The 16588-nt window shown below is 45.8% G+C and overlaps 1 protein-coding gene and 1 pseudogene across 1 annotated transcript; both read right to left on the reverse strand.

Annotated features, from left to right (window-relative positions):
* Positions 1–3403: 3403 nt before the first annotated feature.
* On the reverse strand, positions 3404–7051 carry LOC124697228 (annotated as a pseudogene).
* A 1562-nt stretch (positions 7052–8613) lies between these two features.
* LOC124700310 (putative 4-hydroxy-4-methyl-2-oxoglutarate aldolase 2) lies at positions 8614–10930 on the reverse strand. The gene is made up of 2 exons (XM_047232460.1): positions 10709–10930; positions 8614–9338 (listed from the first exon to the last, which is right to left on the reverse strand). Exon 2 carries the CDS (start codon positions 9320–9322, stop codon positions 8816–8818), a length of 507 nt encoding a protein of 168 aa, XP_047088416.1. The 5' UTR covers positions 9323–9338; positions 10709–10930; the 3' UTR covers positions 8614–8815.
* Positions 10931–16588: the final 5658 nt, after the last annotated feature.

Consider the following 16588-nt stretch of genomic DNA (forward strand, 5'->3'; position numbering starts at 1 on the left):
TGCTTATTCTCATGACAAGCTCTAGTTCATTGAGAATGGCTTTTCCATGGGCAACTTGTTGCATTTTCAAGATTGGAGGTTTTACCGGTATGTCTTTTTTAGATAGGTCAAACCTTTCATCATTTGTTTCTATCCTCCTTTGCTGGACTATGATGTTTCTATGCATATTGTTGTAGAGCTCGTTGTTGTGATTTCAACGAGCCCAAGATCATCGAAATCGGAGTCCGGATGCAAAAGTTATGCCCGTTTTAGTTTTGGTGTTTCGCAGTTTGCTTAGGCCGGATATTTCGGAAATATCCGGGCCGGATTATCCGGGCCGGATATTTCGGAAATATCCGGCCCCTCGAAATCGGCTAAGGACCCGAGGAATTGCTGCTCAAGTATAGGGGCCGGACATTTGCCCGGATATTGTCCCGGTTTTGTCCCGGGGTCGAATTATCCGGGCCGGACATTTCGGAAATATCCGGCCCCTCGAAAAATGGCTAAGGACCCGAAGAAAAGCAAGTCCGATGTGAGGCCGGACTTTTGGCCGGATTTTGACCAGGTTTTGTCCCTGTGGCCGGATTATCCGGGGGGCGGATTATCCGGCCCTTACTTAGGCCGGATTATCCGGCCCTGGTTTTGCCCAACGGCTCGATTTTCTTGGGGGGTATAAATACCCCCTTCTTCCTCCTTGGGCTGGAGCTTCTCTCACTCTCTCTCTCCTCCATTGTTGAACTAGAGAAGCTTGCACTATCTCTCAATCCCTCCATGATTCTTGCCCCCATTTGAGGGAAAAGAGAGAGGAGATCTAGATCTACTTTTCTACCAATCAAATCCATCTCTTTGTGAGTGGAACTCTCTAGATCTTGATCTTGGTGTTCTTTGTGAATTCCTTTGTTCTTCCTCTCCTATTCCCCCAATAGCTTTTGTAGCTTTGTTGGAATTTGAGAGAGAAGGACTTGAGCATCTTTGTGGTGTTCTTGCCATTGCATTTGGTGCATCGGTTTGAGTTCTCCACGGTGATTCGTGGTGGTGAAAAGAAGAAGGTTGTTACTCTTGGGTTCTTGGAACCCTAGACGGATTCTAGGCCTTTGTGGCGATTTGTTGGGAGCCTCCAATTAAGTTGTGGATGTGTGCCCCAATCTTTGTGTAAGGCCCGGTTTCCGCCTCGAAGGAAATCCCTTAGTGGAACCGTGACCTAGGCCTTTGTGGCGAGGGTCACCGGAGATTTAGGTGAGGCGCCTTCGTGGCGTTCGGTGTGTGGTGTGAGTACCGCATCTTGGGGTGAGGCCTTTGTGGCGTTGGTGTGCATCGAGCAACCACACCTCAAGGTGAGCCTCTTGTGGCGTTCGGGAGCACTAAGCAACCGCACCTCTCCACCGGAGATTAGCACTCGCAAGAGTGTGAACTCCGGGATAAATCATCGTCTCCCGCGTGCCTCGGTTATCTCTATACCCGAGCTCTTTACTTATGCACTTTACCTTGTGATAGCCATCGTGCTTGAAGTTATATATATCTTGCTATCACATACTTGCTTGTATTGCTTAGCATAAGTTGTTGGTGCACATAGGTGAACTCTTGCTTAGAATAAGTTGTTGGTGCACATAGGTGAACCATAGTATATAGGCTTTGGGCTTGACAAAGTAAACGCTAGTTTTATTCCGCATTTGTTAAGCCCATCTCGTAAAAGTTTTAAATCGCCTATTCACCCCCTCCCCTCTAGGCGACATCCGTGTCCTTTCAGCCACTTGATGTTTTCTTTGTATAGATGTCTGATTCTTGCATCAACCATATATGATCCATGATGTATTTTTTTAATAAAATAACAAAAAAAGGTCGCATGCAATGAAATGTGCAAATGTTGAGGCGCTGCCTTTTTAAAAAATATAAAAATTCATTGTTTCAGGCCATGCGGCATCGCGAGCCTCTTCAAGCTCTACATGCTGGTGCGAGTACTAGATGTCCTGAGGTTTGCCAATGGACTCCAGATGGTTACAGCGTCGTCTTATTCAAGTACCGTGGGATTTCGATGGCTTGTTCTAGCATGAAGGCTCAATTGCTATGACGCTGGGTTATCCCTATGTGTAGCCCGGAGCATTGCTTTTATACGTCTGGCTGAGTGGAAAACATCACCGTTCAGCGAAAACGTACCAGGGAACATTACTCTATATTAGAGCATCATAAGTAGACTTCACTACATGGATTGCGTCGGCCCTATTTCAAGTTCAAGTTCCTGCGATTACATTGATCAGATTCAATTGGTGCATATGAGTGCCATTTCATCAAATCTTTTATCCCTCAATGATCAATAAGAGCACATTTCCGACACTTATATCAGTGATAAACTGGGACCCCAGTAGTCGAGCTATGCCTTTGTAAGATGTGTCAGGTGCGTGTGTATATATATACACGCGCTCACCCGATGCATCCAGTGCTTGCTTCGTGCGATGTAAATGAGCTATTAACAAGTACCTTGGCTAGCACCATGTACCATTTGCAGCGGTCATTGACCAGGTAGACATGTATTGGGCATGGGTGGTATCAGAAATACATTTTTCTCAAGTCGCCGTGCTGCCCTCGCTGCCCCAACGCCGTTGAACACAGGAGGGATCACATCCTCAACTTGGAGATACATCAGGAGGGATCAAACCCTAAACCCACACACAGGGCAGTTTGGAGATACAAGCGAGATTCGGACCCCAACCTGGAACTTCGATGGCATCAAATTATTATTCGCATCTGCCAAAGCTTCCTTGTTGCAAAGTTCTGAGCTTCAGATATAGCGCCAGCTGAGTGGCCCTTCTCTTTGGGTTGTATCGCTTGAGCTCGTTCTTTAGGCATGATGTTGTTATGGTCGGTCTGATCTATACACGTAAGAAGCCCACTAGTGGCTAGCTGTGGGCTTAGCCCAAGTAAATTAGGGGCTTAGCCCAAGTAAATTAGGGTTTAGAGGAGGCCGTCGTCCTATATAAACACATGTACCCTTCGTGATTAATCAGACAAATATTCAGTATCATACTGTCTCGTCTCCTGAAGGGAGACGGGAGACCCCCTGCGCTCAGCCGCACCCAACCCTAGCCGCCGCCTCCTTCCTCCGCGACGGCGCCCAGCCGCCGGCGCCGAGCCCTCACTTCCACCCTTACAACCTCCGCCCTAGACCCGGTAGAACCCTAGCCCCTACCAGATGTGCTGTGGCCCTAGCAGACCTTTGGTGTTTCGGTAGTTTCTAGGTGTGTTGTACTCGACCTTGTATGAATACGGTTGCTTTATTTATAAAACGGGGTGAAAGCCTATTTCGAGGAGTGATATATCGCCAACATATTCAGTTAGGGAGGGCAGAAGCAAGCAGAAACAAGAGTGCTCACTCATCCTCTTTTATTTACAGCCCAGTTCATTCATCCATCATTTTACAGGGGTCTGTCTACACGATGAGCTTGGTCCTGGAGACGAGGATCCTGTTGGCGTCGGTGTAGAGGTAGAGCCACTCACCGTCGCAGACCTTTGTCCCCGCTATGGCCACCGGTGCGTGCTTCTCGCCCATCCCCTACTTGTTGAACTTCATGGGGTGCGAGCCGAGCGCGCGCACGCCGATGTCGCAGCCATCGATCTTGTCCACGTCCCGGATGCACGCGTTCACCACGATGCCCGCCCACCCGTTGTTCAGCGCCAGCTGCGCGAGGTTCCCACCGAGGATGGCGCAGCGCAGGCCGCCCTCCACCACCAGCACCCGGCCCTGCCCCTTCTCTAGGAACTCACGCACCAAGACGTTGTCCTTGAACACCTTGAGCGTCACGACGGGGCCTGCGAAGACCTGCCGCCGACCGTACATTCGGAAGATCGGCTGCAGGGCGTGGAGCTCCCCGCTAGTGAACTGGTGGCAAGTGGCAAGCCCGCCATCTTCTTAGTTTCTGGCCTGCATTATGCCATTAAAAGAAGATAAGCCATTAGTGCTAAGCGAGGAAAACAATTGTCGACAAGAGTAAGCAAGGCTAGTCAGTCGAGAACCAACCTGAGGTTGGGTGGTTAGGAGGGTGGTTGTACCCCCAGCACACCAGAGTTCAAACCCTAGGTTTGACATCTGTGTGTCTCATAAAGGCGGAATATTCATTCAGTGGGAGGTGACGTTTCCGTCGACAGCGAGGCGGATGTGGTGACTTCGTCAATTTCAAGATCCAATCTGTCGGCTCAGTCTCCGGATGTGCTCATAGGGGCAGGGTGTGTGTGCGTTCATAGAGATGAGTGTATGCGCGTGTATGTGAGCGTCGGTTATACAGATCTTGATGGGATTCGTAGCATAGAAAACAAAAAATTTCCTACCACAAGAACGAATAACAAGCCAAGATCCAATCTAGAAGATGGTAGCAACGAGAAGATCATGAGACTAACCCTCGAAGATTCCAAAGCCTACAAGATTAGATCTCGTTGTTGATGTAGTCGATCACTTGCCGCTATCAAAAGCGCGTAGAAGATCTTGACGGTACCACAGTCGGGTAGCACCTCCGTACTCGGTCACACGTTCGGTGTTGATGACGACGTCCTTCTCCCCGTTCCAGCGGGCAGCGGATGTAGTAGATCCTCCTCGGAATCTCGATAGCACGACGGCATGGTGTCGGTGGTGGTAGAGATCTCCGGCAGGGCTTCGCCTAAGCACTACGGGAGAAGTGGGAGGAGGGGGCGGCTAGGGTTTGGGGAGAGGGGGCACTTGGGGCGCCGGCCTTGATGCCCTTGGGTGGTGCGGCTGGTGTGGTGGCCGGCCCCCTCCCTCTCTCCCTCATTATATAGGTGGAACCCCAAGGGTTAGCCCAAAGATTTGAATAAGAGTCCAACTCCAAAACTTACCAAAGGGTGAAACCTAGGGGGAGTGGGACTCCCCCCTTTCCTTCTTCCTTGGCCGCCCAAGGTGGTGGAGTCCACCATGGACTCCACCTTCCCTCTTGGTTGGCTGGTCAGGGTTGGTGGAGTCCATCCGGGACTCCACCTTCCATGGTGATTTCTTCTGGAAGGTTCTAGAATATTCTAGTGCCTTCCATAAATGCACCGGATCATTTCCAAACTTGGAAAGTGACTTCCTATACATGAATCTTATTCTCCGGACCATTCCGGAACTCCTCGTGATGTCCCGGATCCCATCTGAGACTCCGAACAACATTCGAACTCCATTCCATATTCCATATCTACTTAAAAACGATATCAAACCTTAAGTGTGTCACCCTACGGTTCGTGAACTATGCAGACATGGTCGAGACTCCTCTCCGACCAATAACCAATAGCGGGATCTGGAGATCCATAATGGCTCCCACACATTCAACGATAACTTAGTGATCGATTGAACCATTTACATACGATACTGATTCCCTTTGTCACGCGATACTTTACCTGTCTGATGTTCGATCATCGGTATCTCCATACCTTGTTCAACCTCGTTACCGACAATTACTCTTTCCTCGTACCGTGGTATGTCATCTCTTGTGACCTAGTCACATGCTTGCAAGCTAATCAGACGACATTCCACCGAGAGGGCCCAGAGTATATCTATCCGTCATCGGGATGGACAAATCCCACTCTTGATTCATATGCCTCAACTCACACTTTCCGAATACTTAATCCCATCTTTATAACTCCCCATTTACGCAATGGCGTTTGATATAATCAAAGCATCCTTCCGGTGTAAGTGATTTACATGATCTCATGGTCGAAGGACTAGGTAACTATGTATCGAAAGCTTATAGCAATTTGAACTTAATGACTTGATCTTATGCTACGGTTATTTGGGTGTGTGTCCATTATATCATTCATCCAATGACATCACCTTGTTATTAATAACATCCAATGTTCATGATCACGAAACCATGATCATCTATTAATCAACAAGCTAGTTATATAAGAGGCTTACTAGGGATTCTTGTTGTTTACATAACACACATGTATCAATGTTTCGGTTAAAACAATTATAGCATGGTATGTAAACATTTATCATAAACACAAAGATATATTATAATAACCACTTTATTACTGCCTCTTGGACATATCTCTAACAGATCTCAAACAGGGATGGTGCTGAATTTCCATTTAACAAGCATCAGAAAATTCTTCCTTCTTTGGAACTGCTTAAGTGCTTATTAAACAAAAAATAAAACTGATGACAACACTGCTAACATCACTGGGGTTTGTTTCACAAAATATCCGTGTTTCAGTTATGTTTCAGATTTGTTTCATAATTTTGTGTAAGGATTGATCAGCACATGGCTAATGTCACTCCTGTAGGTGTAGTTGTCTTTAGAAAAGAGGTTTTGAGCGAGAACCAATGTTGATCTAAAATATGGTAGTCGAAGAAAAATCTTTCAACGATAGGTCGATGGCTGGTATGTTTCCTCTAATACCCATTATGACAACATATCATTGGTAGTTGCTCCGGGGAGTGCCCTGGGGGAGGGGGGATCGGTGACACTGGTCCATCTCCGGCCTTCACGGGTCTAGAGCATAACAACAACTGCCAATCATAAATGTGTTTCTCAATTTTGTTCCTAAAAGTAATGACATACTTATTTTGCAGGTCGTCACTGATTTATACTACTTAGCTACGACATTCGTATTATCAGTGAACGAAAAATGATGCACATGTTACTGGTTTGTGTTAGCAAGTAGCGCAGCGCCTCACCTTTATCGATCTACCCGGTCGTCCCGGCGAACACTGCCGTAGCACTTCATGTCGGCTCACCCCTTCCACACCTTCTACACGCCACTGCCACCATGTCACGCTGACAAACATGAGGATGGCTTGGGTCATGGCAGAGGAGGAGGCTGCAACAACCTTACCCCTCAAGTAGGAGCGCGCTTGCCGACCCCGGGATCCTTGCAACGCCCTACTCAGGGTTGTCGAGCGGCTTGGTGCTGAGTCTGGCAGCGTGCCCATACTACGGTCCAACCCGTCGGCCGTGCCCCCGGTGTCGAGACAACGGAAACCTCGGTACACGCACAAAAGTCATGGTGAGATGACATGTTTGTCAAGGAGCACACCGTCACCCCCTTCCCCACTCACCCGCGTAACTGCTTCAGTGTCTAATGTCATGTCTCCAATGTCATTAAACATTGGATTTAGGAAAGCTCTAATTGATAACATAGAAGAAAGATGGCTCCATTTAAGTAGTTGATTGATGGATATACAGTTGGCCATGCAATCGGATGCTTTTGTTTGGAACCTAACACCATCTGGTTCTTTCACGGTTAAATAATATTATCTACATTACACGAATGATTATACAAATTCTTTCGCAAGGAAAATAAAATTACCACTCAAGATAAGAATCTTTTTGTGGTGCAAGGTATTGCTCACAAAAAATAATTTAGCTAAAAGAATTTGGCAATGCAGTACAAAATATTGTTTTTTGTGATCAAGATGAACAATACAATATTTATTCATATTATGTCTCTTAGCAAAAATAGTGTGACGTGTTGTTCATATGATATTTAATATTATCGCTCCCGTTGATATCATGAATTTGTTTGGAAATTAGTTATGGGGGTTGCGAAAAAAGATAAAATGGAAATTCAAGTTGGAGTGTGCCTTACTTTGGGTCATATGGAACATTCAGAATGATTATATGTAAAATCAACATTTTGTGTAGGTAATTCCATTGTCGTGAGGATTTAGCTACTAGCTTCAATTGGCGTTTTGATCATGGGTTAACATGTTATTAGTGTAGAGCCACTTCATGTTTTTTTTTATAGATGTCTGATTCTTGTATCAACCATATATGATCCATGCTGTAATTTTTTTAAAATTAATTTTTTAATAGAAGAATAAAAAGAGTCGCATGCATCGATCAGTGCAAATGTTGGGGCACTGCCTTCTTTAAAAAAAACTTCACTGTTTTAGGCCATGCGGCATGGTGAGCCTCTTCAAGCTCTACAGACTGGCACGAGTACGAGATGTCCTGAGGTTTGCCAATGGACTCTAGTCTAGTGCATGGTTACGGCGTCGTCTTATTCAAGGACCGTGGGATTTCAATGGCTTCTTCTAGCATGGTGGCTCAATGGCTATGCCTCAGGGTTATCCCTATGTGTAGCCCGGAGCATTGCTTTTATGCGTCCGGCTGAGAGGAAAACATCACCGTTCGAAAACGTAACATGGAACATTTACTCTATATGAGCATCATAAGTAGACTTCACTACACGGATTTCGTTGGCCCTATTTCCAGTTTCAGATCCTGCGATTACATTGATCAGATTCAATTGGTGCATGTGAGTGCCACTTCATCAAATCTTTTATCCCTCAATGATCGATAAGAGCACATTTCCAACATTTATATCATTGATAAACTGGGACCCTAGCAGTCGAGCTATGCCTTTGTAAGAGGTGTCAGGTTGTGTATATGTACGCTCTCACCCGATACTTCCAGTGCTTGCTTCGTGCGATGTAAATGAGCTTTTAACAAGTAGAGTATCTTGGCTAGCACCATGAACCATTTGCAGCGGTCATTGACCAGGTAGACATGTATTGGGCATGGGTGGCATCAGGAACACGAATTTCTCCAGTCGCCGTGCTGCCCTCGCTGCCCCAACGCCGTTGAACACAGGCGTCAGATCCTCAGCTTGTCTACCACACACACGCAGTTTGGAGACCCGGCACGATTCGGACCCCAACCTGGAACTTCGACGGCTTCAAATTCTTATTCGCATTTGCCAAATCTTGTTACATAGGAGTAGTCAGACCTTCCGAAAAAGCGGAAGCGTATTCAGTTCGGGAGGGCAGAAGCAGGCAGCGACAGCAGTCCTCAGTCCTACTCTCAGCCCAGTTCATTCATCTATCATTTTACAGGGGTATGTCTAGTATCTAGACGATGAGCTCGGTCCTGGAGACGAGGATCCCGTCGGCGTCGGCATAGAGCCACTCGCCGTCGCAGACCCTGGTTCCCGCTATGGCCACCGGCGCGTGCTTCTCGCCCATCCCCTTCTTGTTGGACTTCATCGGGTGAGAGCCCAGCGCGCGCACGCCGATGTCGCAGCCGTCGATCTCGTCCACGTCCCGGATGCAGGCGTTCACCACGATGCCCGCCCACCCGTTGTTCTGCGCCAGCTGCGCGAGGTTCCCGCCCAGGATGGCGCAGCGCAGGCTGCCGCCGCCGTCCACCACCAGCACCCGGCCCTGCCCCTTCTCCTCCAGGAACTCGCGCACCAGGACGTTGTCCTCGAACACCTTGAGCGTCACGACGGGGCCCGCGAAGACCTGCCGCCGACCGTACATCCGGAAGATGGGCTGCAGGGCGCGGAGCTCCCCGCTGGTGATCAGGTGCGAGTTCGCGTCGCAGACTTCCGCCGTGGCCAGTGGCAACCCCGCCATCTTCTTAGCTTCAGGCCTGCATTATGCCATTAAAAGACGATAAACCATTAGTGTTGAGCGAGGAAAACCATTGTCAACAGGAGAAAGAAGGTCGCCAATTCGGCATACCGATATAAGCAAATTATATGCACTTATATCATTAGTGCCGATAAAAAAAACCCGTTGTCAACAGGAGAAGTAAGCAAGGTTGGTCAATCAATCTCCAATTCAACATAACGATATAAGCAAATTAAGCTTAACAGTTATACAGATCTCAAACAGGGATTATGTTGAAATTCCATTTAACAAGCATCAGGAAAATTCTTCCTTCTGTGGGATCTTGCCTCTGAAGGAGTGATGGTGTAATTTCGGTGCAATACCTTGTTTAGACCGTGTGTTTTTTATTAGCTGGGTGCTTGGGGTTGTTTCGCCTGCGTCGCACCTCTCTCCCGTTCTAAAATAGATCTTGTTGGGTTTCAGTAGTTTTTCAGCTTTGTTTGTTACTTTAGCTGCTTATCTTCCTTTGTAATCAAACGTTATGGTTTCTTTTTCAATGATAGTGAGCTGGAGAGCAGTCCCTGTTTTTAAAAATATCACAGAGATGAACAAAATACTTGAAAAGGTCATTCGAAACATGAAAACCACCAAGTCTGCCTCGACTATATAAGTTTAACCAAAATATCTACAAAGACGGCATAGCTCTCAGCTCTGGACCCGAGTGTCTGGATATATTTTCTCAAGTTATTCACCTTAGAAATACAAATATACAATTGGCAATGAATACGAAAAGGGGATGAACACTTGGCGAATGTAACCAGTGGTACATTTTGTTGTTCCATTAATGAAGATGGACCTGTGCGGAGCCCCTTTTGATCTAACATATGAAAAGGAGTACCTAGTAGGTGCACGTTTGACGTTTGGCTTTGATTACTCAAGCAGTCAAGCTTCATCTAAGAAGTAAAGTAGGAGGACTTTATAATCGAACCCCGCAGGGATGATTTGCAACGGATCAGGGGTGAAGAAAAAGATGTGCAATGGATGATGCCGCTTCTGACTGTCTTATCCATCCCCAAAATCGTGTCTTACTTAACCAGCGGTTTTGCGCACGCGCGCCCCTTATCTGGCCGGCTGGCTTGGGCACAAACGGTACAATTCAATAGAGCAACAGCGATCACAATCATAATCCAAAATTCCGAATAGAAGTGCTTGTGCCAAATCACACAATTGTTTCGTAGTAGTATTATCAGTGGCTTGTGGCGATCCATGGAAGGTGTGGTCGACCAAGAACTGAACCCATGGGATCACCGCCACGTATTATACTACCTCCCAATCCCAAACAAATAGAAATCCCCAAGCCTTAATGGATTTCAGTGTTAATAAGGGACACGGAGGGGGCGATTTGTTTACCTGGCCGCGCGCCGCCGGTGGGTTTCGTAGTCCGTCCGTCCGTCCTCAGGAGTGAGAGGGCGACGGTGTGGTGGGGGGAGGCCGCAGACCCACTTCACAGTACCAGATTACAGGAATTTCTGTATAGCGAATTTGAGGATCCAAGTAGCAGATAGCAGTATGGAGCTGGAATTAGAGAGAAAAAGGCAGAGGTAGAAGAAAAGAAGAACACACGGGACCAAGATGATAGCCGCCGTCTCTGTTCGTCATCCTTTGGATAGTCTCTCTCCGTTACCTCACGATGCCTATCTGGTAGGAGCCTTTCACGGGTGGTGAGTGATATACAACTTTGGTACCAACTTAGCACCGTATGTGTAGTTTAATACCACAACTTGTAAAACAAGCTCAATCCCTTTTGCCTCATCTCAGCCGCCTCCAAAAAAAAAAAATCAGCCTCCACCTCTGCCTGTACCATAGATCGGTTCCCCCTCTCCCGGTGAGCCTCGCCGGTGTCGGGAGGGGTGGGGAAACACGATCTATGGTAGGTTTTTCATAAAAGTAGTGTTTTCAATAGATTAGAGTAGGGTTTTGGTGTTTATCTTTTTTTGGCTTTCGCCTCAATGAAGTTATCGTCTACAATAAGTGATCTTCTGTCCTTCGTTCGACGACGAGGATTCCTTTCTAGCATCAATAGTGGTGTTACACTTCTCTAGACATGGGCCTTCAGATCTTGCTTCACCATATCGATTATGGATCTTTTCTCATGGTTGTCGCGAGGAATCTCCCCCTAATATTTGTCCCGGATGCTACATCCACGACAACGGTGATTCATACTCTCGACTCCCCACCGACATCGACCATGCTATTCGGTTATTTTTTCGTCGTATACTGGTGTTAGTACTTTTGCCGATGTTGATTGACTACTTTAATGATTGCACACGTGCATGTAGCCTTACCATTGCGGCTTAAATTAAAATTATGGGAGAGCTTCGTTGCTGTTCGCAAGTCTACGGTTTGGTTCTATATTTGGCTGTCTTTAGATAAGTACAAGATTGTATAATGAAAGAAAGAGTTTGAACACCTCAAAGATTGAACGTATCTTTTAGAATTTATTTTGTAACCATTGGAAAAAGCTCATGTATCTCTATGATGTACTATTTATTGCTATGAAAAAATGTGGTATTGATTGTCAACAAAGTAACCTGGATTGCAGTGGCTACCAATTATAGGTAAGTAAGCTTGGTCGTTAGTTCGAATCCTATCATATAATTTTTAGCTTTAATTATTTCTTAAGCTACTGACATGTGGAACCAAAAAAATACCACAACTTTCAAAATGAGCATCATAGGTAATACCACAACTTGCATTTGAGGAGCAAATAGGTACACGGTCAATCGGAATAGAACATGTGGGGTTGTAATTTTTGGAAAAAAAACCCTGCAATATTTTCTTTTAGGATATGTAGCTTGGTTGTTGCCTTATACGCGGGTTCCACCTGTCTCGGCGTCAACCATGTCCTGGAGGAACGCGATGATCAACAAATGCTCTCGGAGGTCATCGTCGAAGGCTTGCTCGTCCTCCAGCAGTCGAACAAGCATCTCGTCGTCGCTATGTTGGAGATATGCCCAAGAGGCAATAATAAAAGTGGTTATTATATATCTTTATGTTTATGATAAATGTTTATATACCATGCTATAATTGTATTAACCGAAACATTGATACATGTGTGTTATGTAAACAACAATGAGTCCCCAGTAAGCCTCTTAACTAGCTTGTTGATTAATAGATGATTAGTTTCATAATCATGAACATTGGATGTTATTAATAACAAGGTTATATCATTATATGAATGATGTAATGGACACACCCAATTAAGCGTAGCATAAGATCACGTCATTAAGTTATTTGCTATAAGCTTTCGATACATAGTTACCTAGTCCTTTCGACCATGAGATCATGTAAATCACTTATACCGGAAAGCTACTTTGATTACATCAAACGCCACTGCGTAAATGGGTGGTTATAAAGGTGGGATTAAGTATCTTGAAAGTATGAGTTGAGGCATATGGATCAACAGTGGGATTTGTCCATCCCGATGACGGATAGATATACTCGGGCCCTCTCGGTGGAATGTCGTCTAATGTCTTGCAAGCATATGAATAAGTTCATAAGAGACCACATACCACGGTACGAGTAAAGAGTACTTGTCAGGAGACGAGGTTGAACAAGGTATAGAGTGATACCGATGATCAAACCTCGGACAAGTAAAATATCGCGTGACAAAGGGAATTGGTATCGTATGCGAATGGTTCATTCGATCACTAAGTCATCGTTGAATGTGTGGGAGCCATTATGGATCTCCAGATCCCGCTATTGGTTATTGGTCGGAGAGAGTTCTCACCCATGTCCACATAGTTCACGAACCGTAGGGTGACACACTTAAGGTTTGATGTTGTAATAGTAGAACTTGAATATGGAATGGAGTTCGAAGTATTGTTCGAAGTCTTGGATGGGATCCCGGACATCACAAGGAGTTCCGGAATGGTCCGGAGAATAAGATTCATATATAGGAAGTCATATTCCAAGTTTGAAAATGATCCAGTGCATTTATGGAAGGTTCTAGAAAAGTCCGGAAGAAATCACTTTGGAAGGCGGAGTCCCGGAGGGACTCCACCACCCATGGCCGGCCAACCCTAGAGGGGGGAGTCCAAGGTGGACTCCACCTAAGGGGGCCGGCCACCCCCCCTCATGGAAGGGTGGGAATCCCACTTGGGTGGGAGTCCCACCTTGGGTAGGTTTCCCTACAACATGGAAGGTTTTGGGTTGGGGTCTTATTCGAAGACTTGTAGTCCAACACTTGGGGGTTCCACCTATATAATGAGGGGCCAAGGGGAGGGGGCCGGCCACCACAAAGCCACAAGCTGGCCGCACCCCATAGAGGCCGGCCACCCCCTCTCCCCAAACCCTAGCCGCCCCACTCCTCCCCCTCTCCCGCAACGCTTAGCGAAGCTCCGCCGGAGATCTCCATCGCCACCGCCACCACGCCGTCGTGCTGCCGGATTCAAGGAGGAGCTAATACTTCCGCTGCCCGCTGGAACGGGGAGGTGGACGTCGTCTTCATCAACACCGAACGTGTGACCGAGTACGGAGGTGCTGCCCGATTGTAGCACCGTCAAGGTCTTCTACGCGCTTTTGAAAGCGGCAAGTGATCGTCTACCGCAGCAACAAGAGCCTCATCTTGTAGGCTTTGGAAATCTTCAAGGGTGAGTCTCGATCATGTCCTCGTTGCTCCCATCTTCTAGATTGCATCTTGGCTTGGATTGCGTTCTCGCGGTAGGAAATTTTATGTTTTCTATGCAACGTATCCCTACAGTGGTATCAGAGCCGTGTCTATGCATAGATGGTTGCACGAGTAGAACACAATGGTTTTGTGGGCGCTCATGCTTATGTTGTCTTTAGTTTGAGTACTTTGCATCTTTGTGGCATAGTGGGATGAAGCGGCTCGGGCTAACTTTACATGACCGCGTTCATGAGATTTGCTCCACGCTCGACATGCAACTTATATTGCATAAGTGGCTTTGCGGGTGTCTGTCTTTCCTACTATAGTGAAGATTCAATTTACTCTTCTATTGACAACACTAGTATCACCGTTGTGGTTCATGTTCGTAGGTAGATTAGATCTTACTCGAAAACCCTAAACCACGTAAAATATGCAAACCAAATTAGAGACATCTAACTTGTTTTTGCAGGGTTTGGTGATGTGATATGGCCATAATGTGATGATGAATATGTATGAGATGATCATTATTGTATTGTGGCAACCGGCAGGAGGCTTATGGTTGTCTTTAAATTTCATGTTGAGTAGTATTTCAAAGAAGTTGTAATAGTTGCTACATGAGAGAACAATCATGAAGACGGCGCCATTGACCTTGACGCTACGCCGACGATGATGGAGATCATGCCCGTTGATGATGGAGATCATGTCCGTGCTTTGGAGATGAAGATCAAAGGCGCAAAGACAAAGGGGCCATATCATATCACATATGAACTGCATGTGATGTTAATCCTTTTATGCATCTTATTTTGCTTAGATCGCGACGGTAGCATTATAAGATGATCCCTCTCACTAAAATATCAAGATAATAAAGTGTTCATCCTTAGTAGCACCGTTGCCAATACTTGTCGTTTCGAAGCATCTCGTGATGATCGGGTGTGATAGAATCAACAAGTGCATACAACGGGTGCAAGCAAGTTTTGCACATGCGGATACTAAGGTGGCCTTGACGAGCCTAGCATGTACAGACATGGTCTCGGAACACGTGATACCGAAAGGTAGAGCATGAATCATATGATTGATATGATGAACACTTTGAGTGTTCGCCATTGAAATTACATCTTGTCTCGTGATGATCGGACTTGATGTAGTGGATTTGGTTCGTGTGATCACTAAGACAATGCGAGGGATATTGTTTTGAGTGGGAGTTCACCTAGATTTTTAATTTTGTTGAATTAAAATTTGAACTCAATTTATCATAAACATTAGTCTAAACTATTGCAAATATATGTTGTAGATATGGCGTCCCCAATCAATTTTAACCAGTTCCTAGAGAAAGAAAAGCTTAAGAGCAACGGTAGCAACTTCACCGACTGGTTCCGTCATGTGAGGATCTTCCTCGCTGGCGGAAATATGCAATATGTGCTTGATGCACCGCTAGGTGACCCTTCTGCAAAAACTGAAACCGATGAAGTAAAGAATGTTTACGAAACTCGGAAAACTCGATACTCTCAAGTTCTGTGTGCCATCCTGTGCAGTCTGGAAGCCGATATTCAAAAACGTTTTGAGCACCACAATCCTCATGAGTTGGTCAATGAGCTGAAAGCTATCTTTGAAACTCATGCGGTCGTGGAATGCTATGAAGCATCGAAACACTTCTTCAGCTGCATGATGGAAGAAGGCAGCTCCGTTAGTGAGCACATGCTCGCCATGACCGGGCATGCGAAGAAACTCGGTGATCCGAGAATAGTGATTCCTAACAGATCGGGGATTAATCGTGTCCTTCAATCACTACCACCTAGTTACAAGAACTTTCGATGAACTACAATATGCGGAACATGAACAAAGAGTTACTCGAACTCTTCGCCATGCTGAAATCTGCCGAGATTGAGATCAAGAAAGAGCACCAAGTGTTGATGGTCAACAAGACCACCAGTTTCAAGAAACAGGGCAAGTCTAAGGGAAAATTCAAGAAGAGTGGCAAGAAAGCTGCCACGCCTCCTGTGAAACCTAAGACTGGCCCTAAGCCTGATGCTGAGTGTTATTACTGCAAGGAAAAGGGACACTGGAAGCGTAATTGCTCCAAGTATTTGGCGGATCTGAAGAGCGGCCTTGTCAAGAAGAAGAAAGAAGGTATATCTGATATACATGTTATAGATGTTTATCTTACTGGTTCTCGTACTAGTACCTGGGTATTTGATACTCGGTTCGGTTGCTCATATTTGTAACTCGAAACAGGAACTAAAGAATAAACGAAGACTATTGAAGGATGAAGTGACGATGCGCGTTGGAAATGGATCCAAAGTCGATGTGATCGCTGTCGGCACACTTCCTCTACATCTACCTTCGGGGTTAGTTTTAAGCCTCAATAATTGTTATTTTGTACCCGCGTTGAGCATGAACATTATATCTGGATCTTGTTTAATGCAAGACGGTTATTCATTCAAGTCTGAGAATAATGGTTGTTCTATTTTTATGAATAATATCTTTTATGGTCGAGCACCTGAAAAGAATGGCTTATTTATGTTAGATCTCGATAGTAGTGATACACATATACATAACATTGATGCTAAGCGAATTAAATTGAATGATAATTCTACTTATATGTGGCACCGTCGTCTTGGTCA

This window comes from Lolium rigidum, chromosome 3 (genome assembly GCF_022539505.1).
Source record: "Lolium rigidum isolate FL_2022 chromosome 3, APGP_CSIRO_Lrig_0.1, whole genome shotgun sequence".
NCBI classification, from domain to species: Eukaryota; Viridiplantae; Streptophyta; class Magnoliopsida; order Poales; family Poaceae; genus Lolium; species Lolium rigidum.

Coding starts and splice junctions, on each gene's coding strand:
- LOC124700310 (XM_047232460.1), bottom strand. CDS start 9,322: ATGGCGGGGTTGCCACTGGCCACGGCGGAAGTCTGCGACGCGAACTCG.